Source organism: Lacerta agilis, chromosome 15 (genome assembly GCF_009819535.1).
Source record: "Lacerta agilis isolate rLacAgi1 chromosome 15, rLacAgi1.pri, whole genome shotgun sequence".
Lineage (NCBI taxonomy): Eukaryota > Metazoa > Chordata > Lepidosauria > Squamata > Lacertidae > Lacerta > Lacerta agilis.
This window is the reverse complement of record NC_046326.1, coordinates 32,097,082-32,114,400: the sequence shown is the minus strand read 5'-3', so window position 1 is coordinate 32,114,400 and position 17,319 is coordinate 32,097,082. Positions and strand designations below refer to the sequence as shown.

General features: G+C 45.8%; 1 protein-coding gene across 4 annotated transcripts; it reads right to left on the bottom strand.

The window, feature by feature from the left end:
• Positions 1-5,295: 5,295 nt before the first annotated feature.
• ORAI2 (ORAI calcium release-activated calcium modulator 2) lies at positions 5,296-17,319 on the bottom strand. Of its 4 annotated transcripts, none has more exons than XM_033172126.1 (3): positions 17,221-17,319; positions 9,585-9,825; positions 5,296-6,104 (listed from the first exon to the last, which is right to left on the bottom strand). In XM_033172126.1, the coding sequence occupies exons 2-3, from the start codon at positions 9,810-9,812 to the stop codon at positions 5,559-5,561; spliced, it is 774 nt and encodes a 257-aa protein (XP_033028017.1). In that variant the 5' UTR covers positions 9,813-9,825; positions 17,221-17,319; the 3' UTR covers positions 5,296-5,558. The 4 variants fall into 4 exon arrangements, with proteins under 4 accessions (XP_033028017.1, XP_033028014.1, XP_033028015.1 ...); XM_033172123.1 differs by lacking the exon at positions 17,221-17,319 and adding an exon at positions 14,062-14,385; XM_033172124.1 differs by lacking the exon at positions 17,221-17,319 and adding an exon at positions 10,614-10,845.

Genomic DNA, 17,319 nt, shown 5'->3' with positions numbered 1-17,319 from the left:
GGTCCTGTCAGAGAAGGCCCTTGTCTGTTTCCACCAACCCTGGGAGGTGGTACCAAGCTTTTTCTTAGTAAGCAATTGGATGGAATTCTACCTACATCCTTTTTCTTATATCTCCGTAAGTAAGAGGCGTAGATTTTCTCGGGCAGTAACACCCCTGGGGTCTGCTTGCTCCACTGTGCCTTGACTCACAGCTCCTGGGACTGAGCACTTTCACTGCTCTGCTTTTAAGATCAATTAACTGGAAACTGAATGTGCTTTACTGTAGATTCTCCCTCAGTAGCCCATGTTCTGCCTGCACACATGGATTGGCAGTTTATATATCTTCCTGACTAAAGTGTAACAGGAAGATCCTCAGACAGCAGGTAGCACCTGTGCTTTGACAGTCACCACAAGAAGATTCTAGGGGTTGGCCTCAAACAGATGATGAAATCGTGCACTCTATTGCACCAGTATTCCACCAAATACATTATTAAGAAAGAAAAAATGAATTGCTAAAAGAGGGGAAATATACTGGTGACATTTGAACTTGCTCATTTGTGTGCCTACACTGGCCAGGTGCTAATTGTTTATGGGGAAACATCAGGACCTCTGCTGGTCTCCCTTTTGATGGACCAGGCAGCCCTTAACACAGAGAACTGTCCTCTTAAAAATAGGACACGTGGCCACTCTGTCTCTTCTCTCAGATCACTTCACAAAGCGAGAATCCTTTCTTCCCCCAAATTGCAATTCTGCCTCTCAAATCTAGGATTGGGAACAAGAAATGAGGGCGCTTGCCCGACAGAAGGAAGGACATAAAATGGCAACCATCCTTTGCAATTCCTAGATACGCTAACAGAGATTTGTGAACTTGCAAAAATGGTTTTTAAATCCACAATTAATAATTTAAGAATGGATTTTGGCGCCTTTGCTACTGCAGTTGTAATAGCCTTAAAAGTACTTAGGAGTTTGACAGAACGTAAGCTGTGAGACTCAGCAATTTATTTTCCAAAAGATCAAGGGTAGAAAGTGAGTTCAGTGTGCTTCAGGAATTCAGTGCCTTGGACAGCAGTCTGTAAAGCTTTGTCAAGGGGAAGGAGAATTGTTCTATCATGTTGGGAACCAGAATCCAGTAATCAAAGGCGCAAATCAGCAAACAACAGAACATCCTTGATGAGCCACAATTTATGACAACAGTACAAAAAGGTTTAGCTTGGTTTGCAGAGCAGCTGTGATTCCATACCACTTTTAATAAGACAGATAAGTGGTGGGTGTGAGACCTTGGAAACTGGACTGATAGGGATGAGAAGGGCCTCATTAGCTGATTACAAGGATGAGAGAGGCCTGGTTACCTGAGAGGCGGTTAAGGGAGGGACATCACAGCAGATGGTGATGCCGCAACAAGGCTGGCAGCCGTGGCCTTTATGAGATAATGCTGAAAGGAAATGCACTTAAAAGACCACAGGGAAGCTTGCAGAGACGCTGCTGGGCATTTTGCCCTTACAAAATTTGGGTAATAAAGGAAATGGGAGAGTTCCCACTACTTAGCAATGCAGGAAGTTCTGGCACCACCTCTGAGCAATATAAAAAGTTGAGGATGGGATTGTACTTGCTCTTCCACTCCCACTTCTCCCCATCCCACCCCCCTCTCTGTTCTTCTGTCCCCCCCCCCCATTTTATTGCAGCAATGTTGCTGTGCGTGTGCATGACTTACAATGATTTACGACTTGGAACACATTTAGAAAGGTTTACAAATAAATGCTAAAATAGAGAGGGAAAAGGGCAGCAGAGCCAGGCCCTGCCACAAAAAAACACAAAAAACTTTGGGGCCTGGGTCACTCATTAACAATGCCCATTTCCAGACTTAAGGAATTCTTCTGAAAGTCATTAGCCTGCAGCTGCTCACAAGACTCGGCAGAATTAGGCAGAATGATTTATTCCTTCAAAGGTCAACCGTTTTCGTTATGGCCAAGAGTAGGGCCTTTCAAGAAAGACCATTATGAATTTTGCACACTTCGGATGGTTCACTGCTTCCACTAATTAGCAGCAAAATAATTTTGCTCTTGCTTCTAGGTCACCCAGCTCATTGTACTCTCTCACACACACCCATTTTTATTGTGAACTGACGCTTATCGCAAAGTACAAAAAAATATTTTTCTTCCTAACTGTCCACCCCTTGGTAGTTACTAGTTTTTGTTTTTTTGGTTTCTCCATTAACGGCCCCCCTGCCAGCACCACTCACATCTGTGCAGCCATTTTCTCCAGTACTGTTGGGTAGCAGCTACTCGCAAACAAAAGCCTTGAACGAAGTCAAACCAGCGTTTCGCCTCATCCGGCACATTCTGCTCAAACCAGCAGTGGGTCTTCATGGAAACCATGAATTCTGCCACTGAGTTTTAGCCCTTTTGCTAGGAACTCGAATATGAAAACAAGGTTGGGAGCATTCCACACATGTCTTGGGGGTGGGGTGCCTGTTTTAAAGTTCAGTCCTTGAAAGATAGTGACTGGATCGTGTCCAAAGGAGGGCAAAGAAGACAGCAAGGGGTAGAGATTTTCCTAGGTACTTTTTATGAATTTTCACTAATACATTCATTTTTAAGCACAATTCCCTCTAGTTCATGCACTTTTGTACATATATATTCCTTGGCCAGAGAACTGCACTGCAAATTTCAGAGAAGTGAAAATTTCAAAGTGTGTTTCAGTTCGTGTATTGTTTCAGAAAGTATGTATTAGCTTCGCCTATATATGTGAATGGAATCAAATTTCCGTCCCCTTCCTCTGCTCCAAAGTGTAGGACGCAAACCCACTTCTTAATTATTATTTCACCCTTCTATCACCAGGTGATCCTAGGGCGGGCTACGTAATAAAGCAAGTACACACACTATCGCGCAGTAAAAGTAATGTGCAATATGACATTAACAAGCATAGCAAGATGACAAAAATAATTTCATCAACTCCCCTGATATGCTCCTCTGTATTAAACATGCAACTTCATCGTATCAGGTGGATGTGTTGTTGAAGGCCTGGTAGAAAAGGAAAGTCTTTAGCTTGTGCTGAAAGCTAAGCAATGCCAGCACCAGCCATACCACAGAAAGGGAATTTAGGTCCTAACTCAGATCAAAACACTGCAGGCTTCACCCAGAGCTGGAATAATGAAGGCTTGCTTTGCTGGTGGATCTTAAAAGCCTAGGCAGGACAATACAGGGAGAGATTGTCTAGAAAACTAGACGCTAGGGATTTGTACGCAAGCTCTGAGACCACGAACTGGCAGCATAATTTAACTAGGTCCACGTTGCAAGGAAAAGGATTCCGACTAAACATGCAGCAGTATGAGCGTTGGAAAGTGGGGAAGAATAACCTTGGAAATTGATGGACTTGGCATCCCTGCTAAGTGGCTCTCCAGTCAGATTTAAAGTGATTGGAGGGCCACTTAGCAGGGATGCTTGAGCAGATTTCCTGCATAGGGAAAGGGTTGGGCTTCATGACCTTTCAGGTCTCTTCCAACTCCATGATTCTGTGACACACCCCCCCCCAGTGCTACAGATTTATTGACAGCATTTATACACCACCTTTGTAATATTTGTCCCAGGGTGGTTTGCAATGAAAATTAAGAGAGTTAATATGTACTACCTGCAGCCCTCCAGCTCCTTGGAGGCCTTGTTCTCAAGGAAGCTTGCAGCTCCAGACTTTGCATGCTGCTATGCTGCCAAGGGAGTCCCACACACTTGCATCACTGAGGCTTTCGGAAGAACTCGCAGATCAAATACATATCAGGCTTGTGATTTGGGCCAAGTGCAAAAATGAGCTCGGGTACTCTGCAATCGCACAAGCCTTTCCCCGACTCTAAAGGATTTCAAAGAGGTAACAGATTTTTTTTTTAAAGCATCTCAAAGATTGCTTAGAAGTATTTAATATCCGGCAGTTTAGGCAGATTTCACATTTTACACGTGGTGGGGGAGGAGTGAGGAGATGTAAATGTAAATACAATATACTTATTAGTTATGATTAGCGTGTCCTGCAGGCAGCCAAGCATGAAAAAGGAGGAATGAGGTATAGCCGTTAAGGACATACTACCAATATACAGATTAATTTAAACATTTTGGCAACAGTGTTTGTACAGCAAGTAAGGTCCAAGGTGCTGTATTTTCTATTGGAACAAGACTGTTACGCATACAAAAGAGTTCTTTTTTCTGTTTTGAAGGTGCAGTTCCCAGTGACCGCAAACTTCTCACGTACCATACTGTAATACAGAAATGCCGGGGATGTTGTAAGCCTCTGTGAAACAGGACACAACAGCTCAAGCAGCTGGCAGATGCTATGCGGGTTTGCTTAAAAGTTGATCCCAGCTCAACAGGGCTACTTCACCACAAATCATTTGTTGACCATGTTGTTGCATGAGAAAGAAGCTTGGATGGCCCCTCAATTTTTGATTTCAGTTAGCCAAACACACTCTGAACATTGGTGGCCAGGGGTGGTGGTGGGTGGCATCCTATATAAATGTTGTTTAAGTGTCAAAGCAGCCAGCTCTTCGGGGAACAGAATGCTTCCAGGAAGAAGAGGCCCAGTCCTTCCCTATGTCCCATCCCCATGATGTGATTCTTCTTCCTGTTTCTATGTCACCGATATAGCTTCGTGCACACACAAACACGAATAAAAACTGCTCGAACAGCAGCTGATGACGGCTGTTTGGGCTTAAGGGTGCCGGCCGACCAGCTCTGCTCTGTGTCAGCTTTCAAAACTTGTGCAATGTACAAGTGGACACTGTCCATTCTAAACAGGGGGGGGGGGGGGTTGTGCTAGGAGAGAGATTTTCAGGCTACAGCCTTTTATATACACACAACAACAAACTTTGGTTACGCATTCACCCCTGCATTTCTACTTGTGTAAAATACTACATGGTGCTCTTTAAAGCCCTTCTGTTCTTTGCTACCTGGTTTTTGTGTTGAAAGACAGATAATCTCCAGCCATTCCACAGAGACAATGGAGCCCTCGCTAGCCACTTTCTCAATGGGAACTCTCTCCACCCTATATAGAAGCTACTTGAACTGGACAGAGGAAAAACACTCCCCGGCCCCGTTTCTGGTCTGGTCACAATTCCAGAAATAGTCGTCTGTCTGTCCCCCCCCCCCCACCCAATGTAAAAAAAGTCACTGTGGACACATTTCATAGATTTCCATAGATGTTCACATACTTGCAATTTACAAACTCCTCTCCAGAAGTGAAGTTTGTAAATCAATTGCCGGTGAGAGCATCACACCCCTTTCCTCACTGTGCGTATAAGCTCCTGCAGGAAAACACAACCCCACTTTGCTAAGTGCTAAATTGCTTAATCTGTCTCCCTTCCCACCCACCTAAAAATGTGGAAATCTAAAGGACAAGCCCATCTTCAAACAACTGCATAGATGTAGGTAAAGGGTTCAGTTTTAACGACACAGTAATGTCATCCACAGATTCGAGGAGCTGGCCGCCCGGACCTGCATCCACCGGGGAATGTTTTGGCATCTGAGAACATTAGGCACCTGGGGGTTAATTCCTGTTATGAAAATCCTCAGAGCTGCAAACAGAAAGGCACCCGCTGGCCATCACACAACCTGCAGCCCCCGGTCGTGCCCATCCAGCTGCACTTTCAGTTTGTGGAGCTCTTCAATCTCCCGGTTGTGGCGCTCGGTTTTGTGGCGGACAAGGGAGCGGTAGAAATGGATGGTGAAGACAACAAAGATGATCCCCACCGGGACCATGATGATGGTGGAGATGAGGGCTGCCTGCCACCCTGTGTGCTGGCTGGTCTTCTGGACGATGGCGGTGCCGTTTCTCAGCACGGAGTCCACGGGCAGGAACTTGATCCAGCACAGGAGGACGACCTCGGCAAGGAAGAGGAGGATGCCCAGGACAGTGGAAAAGCCCCAGGCCAGCTCAATGTAGGGGTGCATGCGCTCGTGGGGGGACTCGCTAATGGAGTTCAGGTTGTGGATGTTACTCACGGCTTCCACATTGGGGAGGATGCAAGTGCTGATGAGCAGGGCGAAGAGGTGGACAGCCACAAGGATGGTAGTGCAGGCACTGAAGGCAATCAGCAACATCGGGGGGTACTGGTACTGCATCTCCAGCTGGACCTCCACCATCGCCACCTGAAAAGCAACATCCGTGAGTGTTTGCTTGCCTCTACAAAACCCTGCTGCAGACAGGAGCGAGTTGGCAGTAAATCACACCAGTCAAGTTGTTCTTTAATAGCAAGAGCAGAATTAGTACAGACTGGGCGGAGCTTTAGGCCTAATGAGCATAGCAGCTCATCCCCAGTAGGTCTTGCCTCATGAATCAGTTGCTGAGACTGAAAGTCCCTGCCTCCCCACAGCGCTTTTTCCAAGCAACTGGAGACTGTGCCTGCGTGCAGCCAACCTCTCCTCCACCCTTTTCATGCCTCTTCTGGTTCTGGGATACAAGGGGGGGGGGGGAGCTTGTCACAGCAGGAGGGGGAGACACCTGTGATTCGTCACCAGACTGATTCATCTCTGCCTCTTGGCCTCCCTCCTCTCCTGTTTCAACTTCTGCCTCTGATTCTGGACATCTCTCTGCCATGGACTCTCCCAGCTCACTAAGCCCTGTTGCCTCTTCAGCTTCCGACACCTCCTCTTCCCAGTCTTCTTCCTCTGACCATATATTGTCGTCCCACCACCAATCCCCAGGCTCTGAATCTTCTTCCCTTGGAGGTTCCCCAGCTGGTTCCTCCCACTATTCCTCTGCATCCAACCAGTCTGTGACAACTAACCCACAAGAACAATCCACACAAGCGATTGTCATTCATGCAATGCATGAACTAACACGGAATTCACTGTCATGGGATGTGGGGATGGCTCAGATGGTTTTAAAAAGGGGACAAATAGGGAATAAATCTATAAACAGTTACTATTTAGAATGCCTATGTCCAGAGGAAGAGTAGGCCTATTTATTTATTATTATTTGTTACAAGTGGACTTGATCATTATAAAAGTTGACAGGTGGTTTGTTTTTTTACCATATGTGGTAGCTACACCCTCGAGGGCATTTCCTTTTTGGGGAAAGTGTTTTATGAAGTTGGTTTAATCACTAAGCAAAACACATTCCAAGATCACCCTCTTTTCATTCCATACAAAAGCTGCTCGGGATCTTTCAAATAATAATAAAAAGTGTATAACTCGTTTAATGACTGCAGCAAGCCTTATAATTATGAAATTCTGGAAAGGCTTTAAATATAGACCTTTTGGAAGCTTGGCTGTTACAACATCGGGATCTAGTTTTGATGGATAAGCTAACTTCACACATGCAGGGGGGAATGCACAGGCATAATAAAATCCAATACTTTATCTTCAATCTGGTGCAAATTTATTATGTACACAATGCTGAAAGGATGTGGCTACCGACCACCTGCAATGCGTGGTGATTTATGAAATGACGCCTTTATTCCATAAGTGAAATGACTCTTTGCACAGGATACTCTATTCAATTCCCCCTCGTTTTCCCCCACTGCCCAAAAGAAAGTCAATGCTTTTTTTCCAATTTAAGGGGGCAAGGTTGGTAGCAAGCACAGATTTTGACAGGTTACCAAGACCAGTCAAACTCGGTGCACCTCTGCGGTAGAATGCACTTTCAGTTCACACAATGTTACAAGGAAGCCCAAGGTCCAGGCTAATGCCTTGTGTGAATTCAGCACACGCTCGAGAACATTCCTGCATGTTGCAGGTTGCTGAGTTGGCACAGGGGTGCCTCAGCAGACATACAGAAAGGCTCCCTGAAGTGGGGGGGGGGGGAAGGAGTCTGAAAACTACTCCACAATTGTGCCAGATCAAGAAACCATCTGGGTCAGGTCTCTCTGGGAAAACATTTTCTAAGTAGGTTAATTCAATATACAAATTAGCAGTAGTCTGTGCAACGCTTCTACAATGCCTTTTTGCATGAAAATACACACACCCCGCTCCAAAGAACATAGGAAACTGCCTTATACCGAGTCAGACTCCTGATCTATCTACCTCAATAGTGCCTGCACTGACTGGCAGCAGCTCTCCAGGTCTTTCCTAACTCTGCCTAGAGATGTCAGGAATTGAACCTAGGATATTTGCATGCAAATTGTGGACTCCACCACTGAGCTTTTGCAACAGCACATCTCAAGCAACACCCTCGGGTTTCCACTGCATAGACGTCTCCAATGCATCCTCATCTTGCCCAGCGCAGATCGACAGGCCTCAAGTTGCTCTACCTTCTCTACCGGCAAGGCTTTCGCTTGCTGCAGGTGTAGCTTTGCACATTCTCAGGCAGGGAGACAAGCATGGCACTGGGGTTGCAGGTCCCTGCAGCATCTCTCCAGCCATCCGTCTCTTTTGGTCCTACCTGCACCGTGAGACAGCACTAGGGGCCTCCCCCTCAAAACGCCCACGGAGGCAGGATCACAAAAGGCTTAATATTTTTAGATAACATGACATACAAAGTGATGTCTGTTCCATGCTACTACAGCTGGACAGAAGCCTCCTACACTTCTTACGTTTCATTTTCTCTTCCCTTCCCTTCAGGACTGTGGCAGGGGAAAGAAGCCAAGCCCTGCTCAGTTATCTATTAGTGCCAGATGGAAAGGGCTGATCAGAGCCGTTTCGACAGAACTGCCCCCACCTTATTAAATTTGTATACTGTCCTCTTCCCATAGATCTCAGGGCGGTTCACAACGTAAGACCACAGAATAAAAAAACATAAAATACACAATGAAAACCAAAAACCTCACACATTTTAAAAGGGTGTTGGATGCCAATCAGCCAAAGGCAACTAGCTGCAACTGATAGTTTTATCCTCCATCAATTTGTCTAAACCCCTTTCAAAGCCCTCTCACTTGGTGTTCATAATGTGAGCTGAAGCCATCCAAAAGGCACATGGAGCTGTGCCAATTTTTTTCAGACACAGAAATGAAACTGAGAAGCTGCTTTTGTTTCTACATTCAGGGGAGATGTATGCAAGAGCACCAGGAATCAGAGCTGGCCCTACCATTAAGTAGAGGAAGACTCAGGGTAGCTGATTTGGGGTGATACTAAAGGGCAGCAAATGATTAGCTATTCACCATTGTTGTATTTTTATTTTTACTGCCAAGACAGGGAATGGGAGAGGCATTGGTGGGATTTTCTAGCACAGTCAAGTTTTTTGACTAGCCTTAGGCACTATGCACCTTGACTGGGGTGCCATTTGATGCTGTGCTTCAAGCATCAAAATGCCCTGGACTGTTCCTGGGGGGAGGACAACCCTCTTCCAACAAATTTACCACTTAGAGTCATAGAATTGTAGAGTCGCAAGGGACCATGATGGTCAACCAGTCCAACCCCCAGCAATGCAGGAATCTTCAGCCCAACGTGGGGATCGAACCTAAGACCCTGGAATTAAGACTCTCATGCTCAGCTATTTGCATGGTGTGATCGCAGATGCATGGTGTTTATTATTATTATTATTGGTATGCTGTAGGTTTTGTTTCTGCCTCAGGCTGCTTCTGATCCTAGGTCAGCATTAGTACATTTGCATTAGCTATTAACTGCAAGCTACAGACCAAATGGTTCAAAGATCAGAGCAGATTTTGCAGACAAGCTGCTATGAAAACATACCATAGCAAATCCAGAGAGTAACGCAGAAGTCCGGCTGGAAGCTTTCAACTTGGCTCGGCTCAGGTACAATTTCCGCCATGAAAGGGCCTGGACGGAATGATGGTTGGACGTGACCAGCTCAAGGTAACTGCGACGCACCCAGTCTCGGTAGTCCATGCCCTTAGCGGCCGGCTCAGTGCAACAAGTGGATGCGGGAGGATCCACAGGGACATTTAACTCGGAACTCATGATGAAAGGCAAGCTGTGGGAAGGTTGAGGAAAAAATCAGCCTTGCAAACACCAGATACACGCCAGGTGCTGTACGGAAGTCAAAGCAAAACGAGTCCTGGCTTGCAATCTAAAAGCACATGAGATTAGAGGAAAGGGTAGCTGGAGCAAAATGAGAAACTCCCCACAAGTTGGAGAGGTGTAGGAAAAGGGGGGGGGGAGAAGAGAAAGGATGCAAAATATTCAACTGTCAGCCCAGGAACAGGAAAGAAATTTAAAAAGTGAAACAGTGCATGGATAGGTAAAACACAAGAAGGAAAAGATGAGTTTTCAATAACTTATGAGACAAATAAGTCTGCTGAATATTTTAAGGAAGACAGCACAGGACAGGCAGCAGGGAGATAAGAAACAGCTCGGCCAAGGGTGCATTTAATAACTACAAAGGCAGATAAAAAAGAGCAAGATCATGAAGGGATTTAGAAGTTCAAGAGAATAAGTTTAAATTCTATCCGAAGCAAGGGAGAAAGCCGGTGAAGGGGAACAGATAGGCCACCTTCGCATGTAATGTTAAGCCAGATTTTCTGGCTTATAGTGGTTTTTTGAGAATAAGCAGTGCTACACTCTGCCCAGTTGCTCCCATTTCCCTTCTCAGTCTGAGCGGAATAAACAAATCAAGAAGCTTCCCGTTACATTTGAACCAAGGATCACGGTCTGCTGTTTCCTAACAAGCCACGCTTGCTAGCCAACCTGGAGCCCACAGCTCGCTGCTGCCTTGCTGGTCCTGGCAAGAGGAACAAAGAGTAAAGGGGTGAGGTTTCTTACCTTTTAGGCAGCTCCCTCTTGCTCCCTCTCACCCATACACCTCCTTTTCCTTTTATTGTTCCTTAACCACTCATCCCTGTCCAAACACTCTCACTCTGTAAAAACTACTGCCAGGAGATATGCAAACGTAGCTATGTATGGAGCAGCGCTGTTTGCATAATGAGAGCAGAATGTGGGGGTGGAAGGTTCGGCAAGAGAGAGGAAGGGTGTTTGCGCAATCCCCTGTTTTTCTTGAGCAGGTTCTCTAGAATCCCTCTTCCTTGCCATTCTACCCCAGAGTTTAAAAATCCCAAGTTGCTAAGCGATATGTTGGAGCAAAGGCATTTAGTCTCTCTCTCTCTCTCCCCCCCCCCCCGCCTTGTGCAAGGATTGGTTCTTTAAAATTCAATGCTCGCACCTCAAAACATTAGTATTTGCTCCAAGTATTCAAAGCCTCCTCCCCTTTTCCATCTACTTATATGGTGGAAATGGAGAAAGCTTTCATTCATGAGCCACAATTTTAGAAAAAGAACTGTGTGTGTATGAGAGAGAGAGAGAGAGAACACTCAGACAGAAAAGAATTTAAGCTCAAGGTAATAAAGACTACAGTGAGATGGACCTCACTCACTTATAAAACACCGTTCGAACAGAAAATCAGATGTGAGGGCTGCAAGGTTGGGAGTTCTATAGTAGTTCCACAGGCGTGATCAAATAATATTCCCAGCTTCCTTACCCCCAAATTATGTATTTGCCCCAAAGATGCAACATGAAGATAGTCACAATACTGTATAGGAATAATCCTGTACTCTGTTGCTTTTATGAAGTATTGGTGCATTCATTTTCCCTGAAGCACACTAATTTCCTTTATAGAACTGATCTTCCACTTTTCAGCTTGGAAGCTCTCAAGAGGCTCACCAAAGGAAAACATATTTAACATGAAAGATTTAAAAGATTAATTTTTTTAAAGCATTCCCAAGGACAGTTTGGAGTACAGTATTAGAAATACCAACGGCCTTTGGGGGGGTGGGACTAGGAAGGTGTTTGCTTGGTGCCTAAATGAAGAAAACAATGTTGGTGCTAGCCAAGTGTCCCCACGGAGGGAATTTCAAAAAGAAGTGTTGCTGAAATGGCTCTGTCCATATTTGCAAAGGCAATGAGGGGGTTAACTAGGGCAGGGACCCAGGTTCATGTAGGGGAGAGATTCAAGAGCGCACTGGTAAATTTAGGCTTGTGTAATTAAAACAGATTACGGTAAGCTTTGTGCAAGCAAATCAGAATGAATGCTCCATAAACAGGTCACCTGGGTGAGCTCAGAGAAGTCAAGGTAGTGTGTGAGGAGCTGGAAGTTGCCCTGTAGGTATGCTGGGTACAATAAATATTTGCCACATCTTTGTCTGCAGCCTCTTAGATGTTGCTCATCCTGCCAGCTCGGCACAATCCAATCCCTGCACCACAACAGCTACCTTTATTTGGAAGATATGACTTGAGTGATATCAACAAAAATGAATGTTTTATAGATAAGAACTTCTAGTTCAGCATCCTGTTCTCACAGAGGCCAACCAGATGTTTCTGGAAAGCCAGCAAGCAGGACCTGAGTGCCGCAGCCCTCTCCAGAGGCATAGCTGGAGGGACGGGGGCACTGGGTGCCACACCGCTGGGGGGAGCACTTACCGTGGGGCCTGTAGTACACCCAAGCCATGCGTCTCTCCTGGGAGTGATGCAGCGGTTCGAGCGCCTGCAGGCTCCATGCTGCCCGAAACGGCAGTGTGGGGCTTGCTTCTGCCCACTGCCTCCCCCACAGCTGCCCTGCAGCTGAGGGCAAGGCTCCACACAAGCAGCCCTGCCCTGGCTCACTCGGCCCAGTGGGTAGCTTCTCCCGCCCCCATGGGCAATTCATCCCGCCCCTGGGCACCCGAGTGTCTAGCTATGCCGCTGGCCCTCTCCCCACTTGTAAATCTCAGCAACTGATGTTTAGAGGCATACCGCCTCCGAAAGTGGAGACAGAACTTAGCTATAAATTCTACCCTGCTCTTTTCAATGACCGCACCTAACAAAAGCTCACTGTTCGCTTCTGGGAATAGTTCAATAAACTGTTGACAACCTATTATGCCCTAATGGCTTCAATCCAACATACCTTAAATCAGAGATTGTGAACCTGTGCCTGTAAGATGTTTTGGACTTCCAAAGGCATCGTAAGACGAGTCATGCTGGATCAGATCAAAGCTCTTGACTAGTCCAGCATCCTGTACTCACAGTGGCCAACCAGATGCCTATGGGAAGCCCAGAAGCTGGGCAGGAGCGCAACAGCACACTCCTCAGCCAATATGGCCAATGGTCAAAGAGGAGGAGTTCTATAATCTAAAGGGCTGCAGGTTCCCCAACTCTGCCTTACAGACTGTCTTCTCCAATAGCCCCGTTCTCATCTCCAAGCTCTGCAAAAGGTGACCTCTTAATAGTCCTACTGGTGTATCAGGTTTGCAAAGGGAAGAAGAGAAATATGATCAGTAGCTTCCTCCAGGTTTCCTTCCCCCTGGAGACTCACTGAAGTCCAAGCCTGATCACCACCCAGAAGTGTTACTAGACCTCCCTTTGGGGATCACAAAGACCAAGATCTAGGATCACATTTGCAGTAAAGGATCACAATCAAGGATGACCTTTCAGGAGGATAACAGCCAAGTTAGAAAAGAGCAGAGAAATTTCTATGAGTTTCATTGCATTTCATTGTGTTCTAATGCACAGCCCACTCCTCCGCTTTTTAAAGGCTATAAACTGAAATAGTGTGGGGAAGCTGCTACAGCAGGGACTGACAATCGTTTTAGCCTCAAGGAGTGGGTGCCCTACGTCAGTGGGCATGGCTGGCAGTAGGTGCAGCAGTGGCTGGAGCCAATGTTGTCATTTACACACACACACACACACGCACATTCACACACACTCCAATATAGTGATTACAGACTGTGGCATTCCCAGGTAGGCTTACATAATGCAAATATGCATTAAAAATATGTTTGCCTGATCATCACACATCATGACTACCAAAAGGGCATCTTCATCCCTTCTCCCTCATGGATTTAATTTTATTACATTTATAGCCTACATTTTCTCCAATAAGCTCAATGCTCTCCTCAACTCATCTTATGACCACAACACTCCAGTTAAGTTGCATGAGCGTGAGAGTTAGTAACTGGCCTGATGTCACCCAGGGAGCTTCATGGCTGAGGGTGGATTCGAACCTGGGTTTCCCAGGAGCTAGCCCAACATTTTAACCGCTACTGGATTATTGGATCCTAATGCACATTCAATACAAGACCCTTTAAGACACCCCCTCCTCTCGCAATCTCAACTTACTCCACCAACCCCTGCAAAATGAAGCGGCAACACCAACTCACAGACTATATACTTTACAAAGCCGGAGGCTGGAAGAGCATCAGATTATCACACATTATTCATTGCCTTGGAATAAAAAATGTACCCTGATGTTGAGAATGCAGCCTCTGCTAAGTCTGGGCCCCCGCTGTAATTCCACGGGCTTCGGTGGGCGTTGCCTTGGTGAGAGCATTTGGTCTCGCCACAAGTCATGTCAGCAAAGCGCTCCGAAGAGGGGAAGTGCTTTAGGAGTGCTGGCTGATGCTGGGTTTGATCTTGTTTGTCATCTCTGCTTCAAAGACAGCAGGGGGAAAGCCTTACATCTCTTTTCTTTCCCCCAAGAGCAGTGAACAATGTAAGCAAGGGGAGTGGGAGGGGGAAAAGAAATATCCTTGTATGCACCAGACTCTATCTTCTTTTCCCTTGAATTAGTTTTTCAATGCATAGTCTCTCTCTCTCTCTCTCTCTCTCACACACACACACACAGCTATAGAGAGAAAAATGGGGGAGGAGAAGCCCATGAAATGGAGGTACAACCTGTAATATTTCCATGCAAAACTTGAATTTGTCTTCTTTGCATGCTTCCCGTAAATTTCACTCCATCTCTTTTCTCATCAAATCAGGGGTCTTAGTATCCCTCTCTCGGGACCCCTACTTCATCACCCCACGGACATTTGCAGGACATCAGTGAATGTCTGTTCTCTCCCTTCCCCCCTGCCCCTAACCGCCACTACTCCAGAGTTTTCAAATACTGTAATCTATTTTTTTCCCATTTGTGCTGCCAATAGGAGACCAGCTTCCTATCTGTCTAACAGCAACTGTTCCCTAAAAGATCATTGTTCCAGATTCCTCTGTTCTTCCTCACTCCACCCCTAGAAGTGCATTCATTTCTTCCTCCCAACCAAATAGCCCTGCAGGGCAGCAAACCGTATCATATTTGGCTGAATCAGATATACATGCTCCTTCTTCCATGTCTCCCGCAGATCTCCCTGCCCCCAACCTTGTTCTTATGCATTCAGAGGCTGCCCTGTGGCACAATCAAGAGTGAAATCTTTTGTTCCAAGCAGATCGATGGATGCAGAGCCAGTGCTAAGAGGACGGTTAGCTCTAGCACTGTTCAGCTGGTGACGGAGGGTGTGCATGATGAGTCATTGGAATGAGGCCATGATCTATTACTCAGGTAGAAAAATGCAGGTTCATCGTAATGTCTGAAATGCAGCACATTTTGTTTCCTGCCATAAACACACAGTGGGAGGCAGTAATGCTTCTGAATACCCGTTGCTGGAAACCACAAGAAGGGGATGAGTGCTCTTGTGCTCGAATCCTGCTGGTGGGTTTCTCAGAAGCATCTGGATGACCACTGTGACAACACAAAGCTGGACTACATAAGCCACTGGCCTGATCCAGCAGCCCTATGTTCTTAAACTGAGTAAGGAAAAGGGGAAAGTTTATGTCCAGCAGGCATCTCTCTCCTGTCTCTCCTTCAGTGGGGTGAAGGTGGATGGCATCATGCCTGGAAACTAGGGTGGTTGGTACCTTTTCATTGATGAAGTGAGAGAGTTAAGGATGCACTGAATACTCTTCCATGGAAATCCATAGGAATTAAAAGCATCTCGTATGTGGACTATGCTGTGTTTACACTTTGAACTCTCCTCCCTCTCTCATTTGACACACATGAACACCTACTAGACCAAATGAAGCTCTTCTTCTGTCTGTCAAACTTTAAATGGCACCACCTGTGCTCTCTTACGGCTGGCTAAAACTCCGTCCCTGAATGAATGATTGAATGTTTATTATTACAGCTAAAGAGCCCGCATAGTAAAACCTGAATCTCAGCATATTTTTTTTACATGAACGTTATGTCCCTGAACATGTGCTGCAGCTGTGCCAATGCCCGCTTTCCCCACCTTTCAAATCCATCATCAAAAAACCACCTTTACCCACATGGCTTTTGGCTTGACCCTTTAATACCTACCCCCATCTGTAACTGAGCTTTGATCATGTGTAACTGCACTGACCCACCTTCATATGGCTCCTCATATCTCTCAATACTTCCCCTATTGTCTGTTTTAAATAACAAGCTCCTTCAAGGCAACAACCTGCATATTTTTTCCTACAAAATTCCGTAAGGCAACCTGTGGCCCTCCAGATGTTGTTGCACTCCAACTCCCATCAGCCCCTGCCAAAAGTCAAGGTTGGAGCGAGCTGTACACTCATGGTGTATACTGATGCCCTGGGGAAGAGCACTATCAACATACCAGTAATGAAGACTTGCAAAATTATATAGGAAGAAACAAACAGGTCTCTGCCCCCAAGGAGTTTACAATCTTAGGGTGGTACTCTTCCTCAGAGTAGACTCACTGAAGTCATCATGGACATGACTAAGTTAGGACCATTACTTTCTATTGGTTTACTCTGAGGAGGACGTCATTGAATACAACCATTGTAGTGCAAAATGTGCATTTACCATACTCAGAGGTAAGTCCCCACAGTGTCTGGGTGGGGGCTTGGCGATACAAACACCTGCATCACATACAGAAGGTCTCGGGTTCAAAAACTGACATCTCCAGATAGTTCTGGGAGACTCCTGCCTAAAAACGACCCCTAATAGGCAATATGGAATTATTGTCCTTAACCGTAGGGACCTGGTTTCTAGACATTTAATTATGTATTAATAACATTAATAGCATTGCACTGTATTGATATGCTGCACATAGAATACACACATGCTGTTAAGATTTGGTTGGTGAGGTTTGTCACTAGTCCAATCCCTGCCCTGACTCTCCTGTCAACAAACAAGAACTTAGGTATTGAGAGCCCTTTTAAAAACGCCACTAATGAGTAGGGGAGAAGTCCCACAGGTCCCACGCTATGACTGATCCTGTTCCACAAACGTGCAATATGGTAGAGCCTATTATTATTACAGTATTATTATTATTATTATTATTATTATTATTATTATTATTATTAACAACAATTATTATTATTATACCTCTTTATGCGCCTATTATTATTATTATTATTAGATAATTTTGATTTGTTTTAAGCCGTTTTCAATATTGCGCTTTCCTAGGAACGCTGTGCTTTAATTGTTGTAACCCGCCCTCCAACCTTGGGGGGCGGGTGAGGGGAGGGAAATAAAATAATACTGTAATAATAATAATAATTGCAGTCAATCAATAATAATAGCAATTTGCAAATATGCAAATGAGCAGCTCCCCATCGCAAGGCGTCCCCCCGAAGTCCAGCCCTCCTACCGACTTACCCCACAGGCAGCAACAGCAGGAGCAGCACCGCCGCCCCAGCCCCACTAACGCCGCCTTCGCCGCTGCCAAGGCAACGCCAGGGTCCCGCCACGTGACCG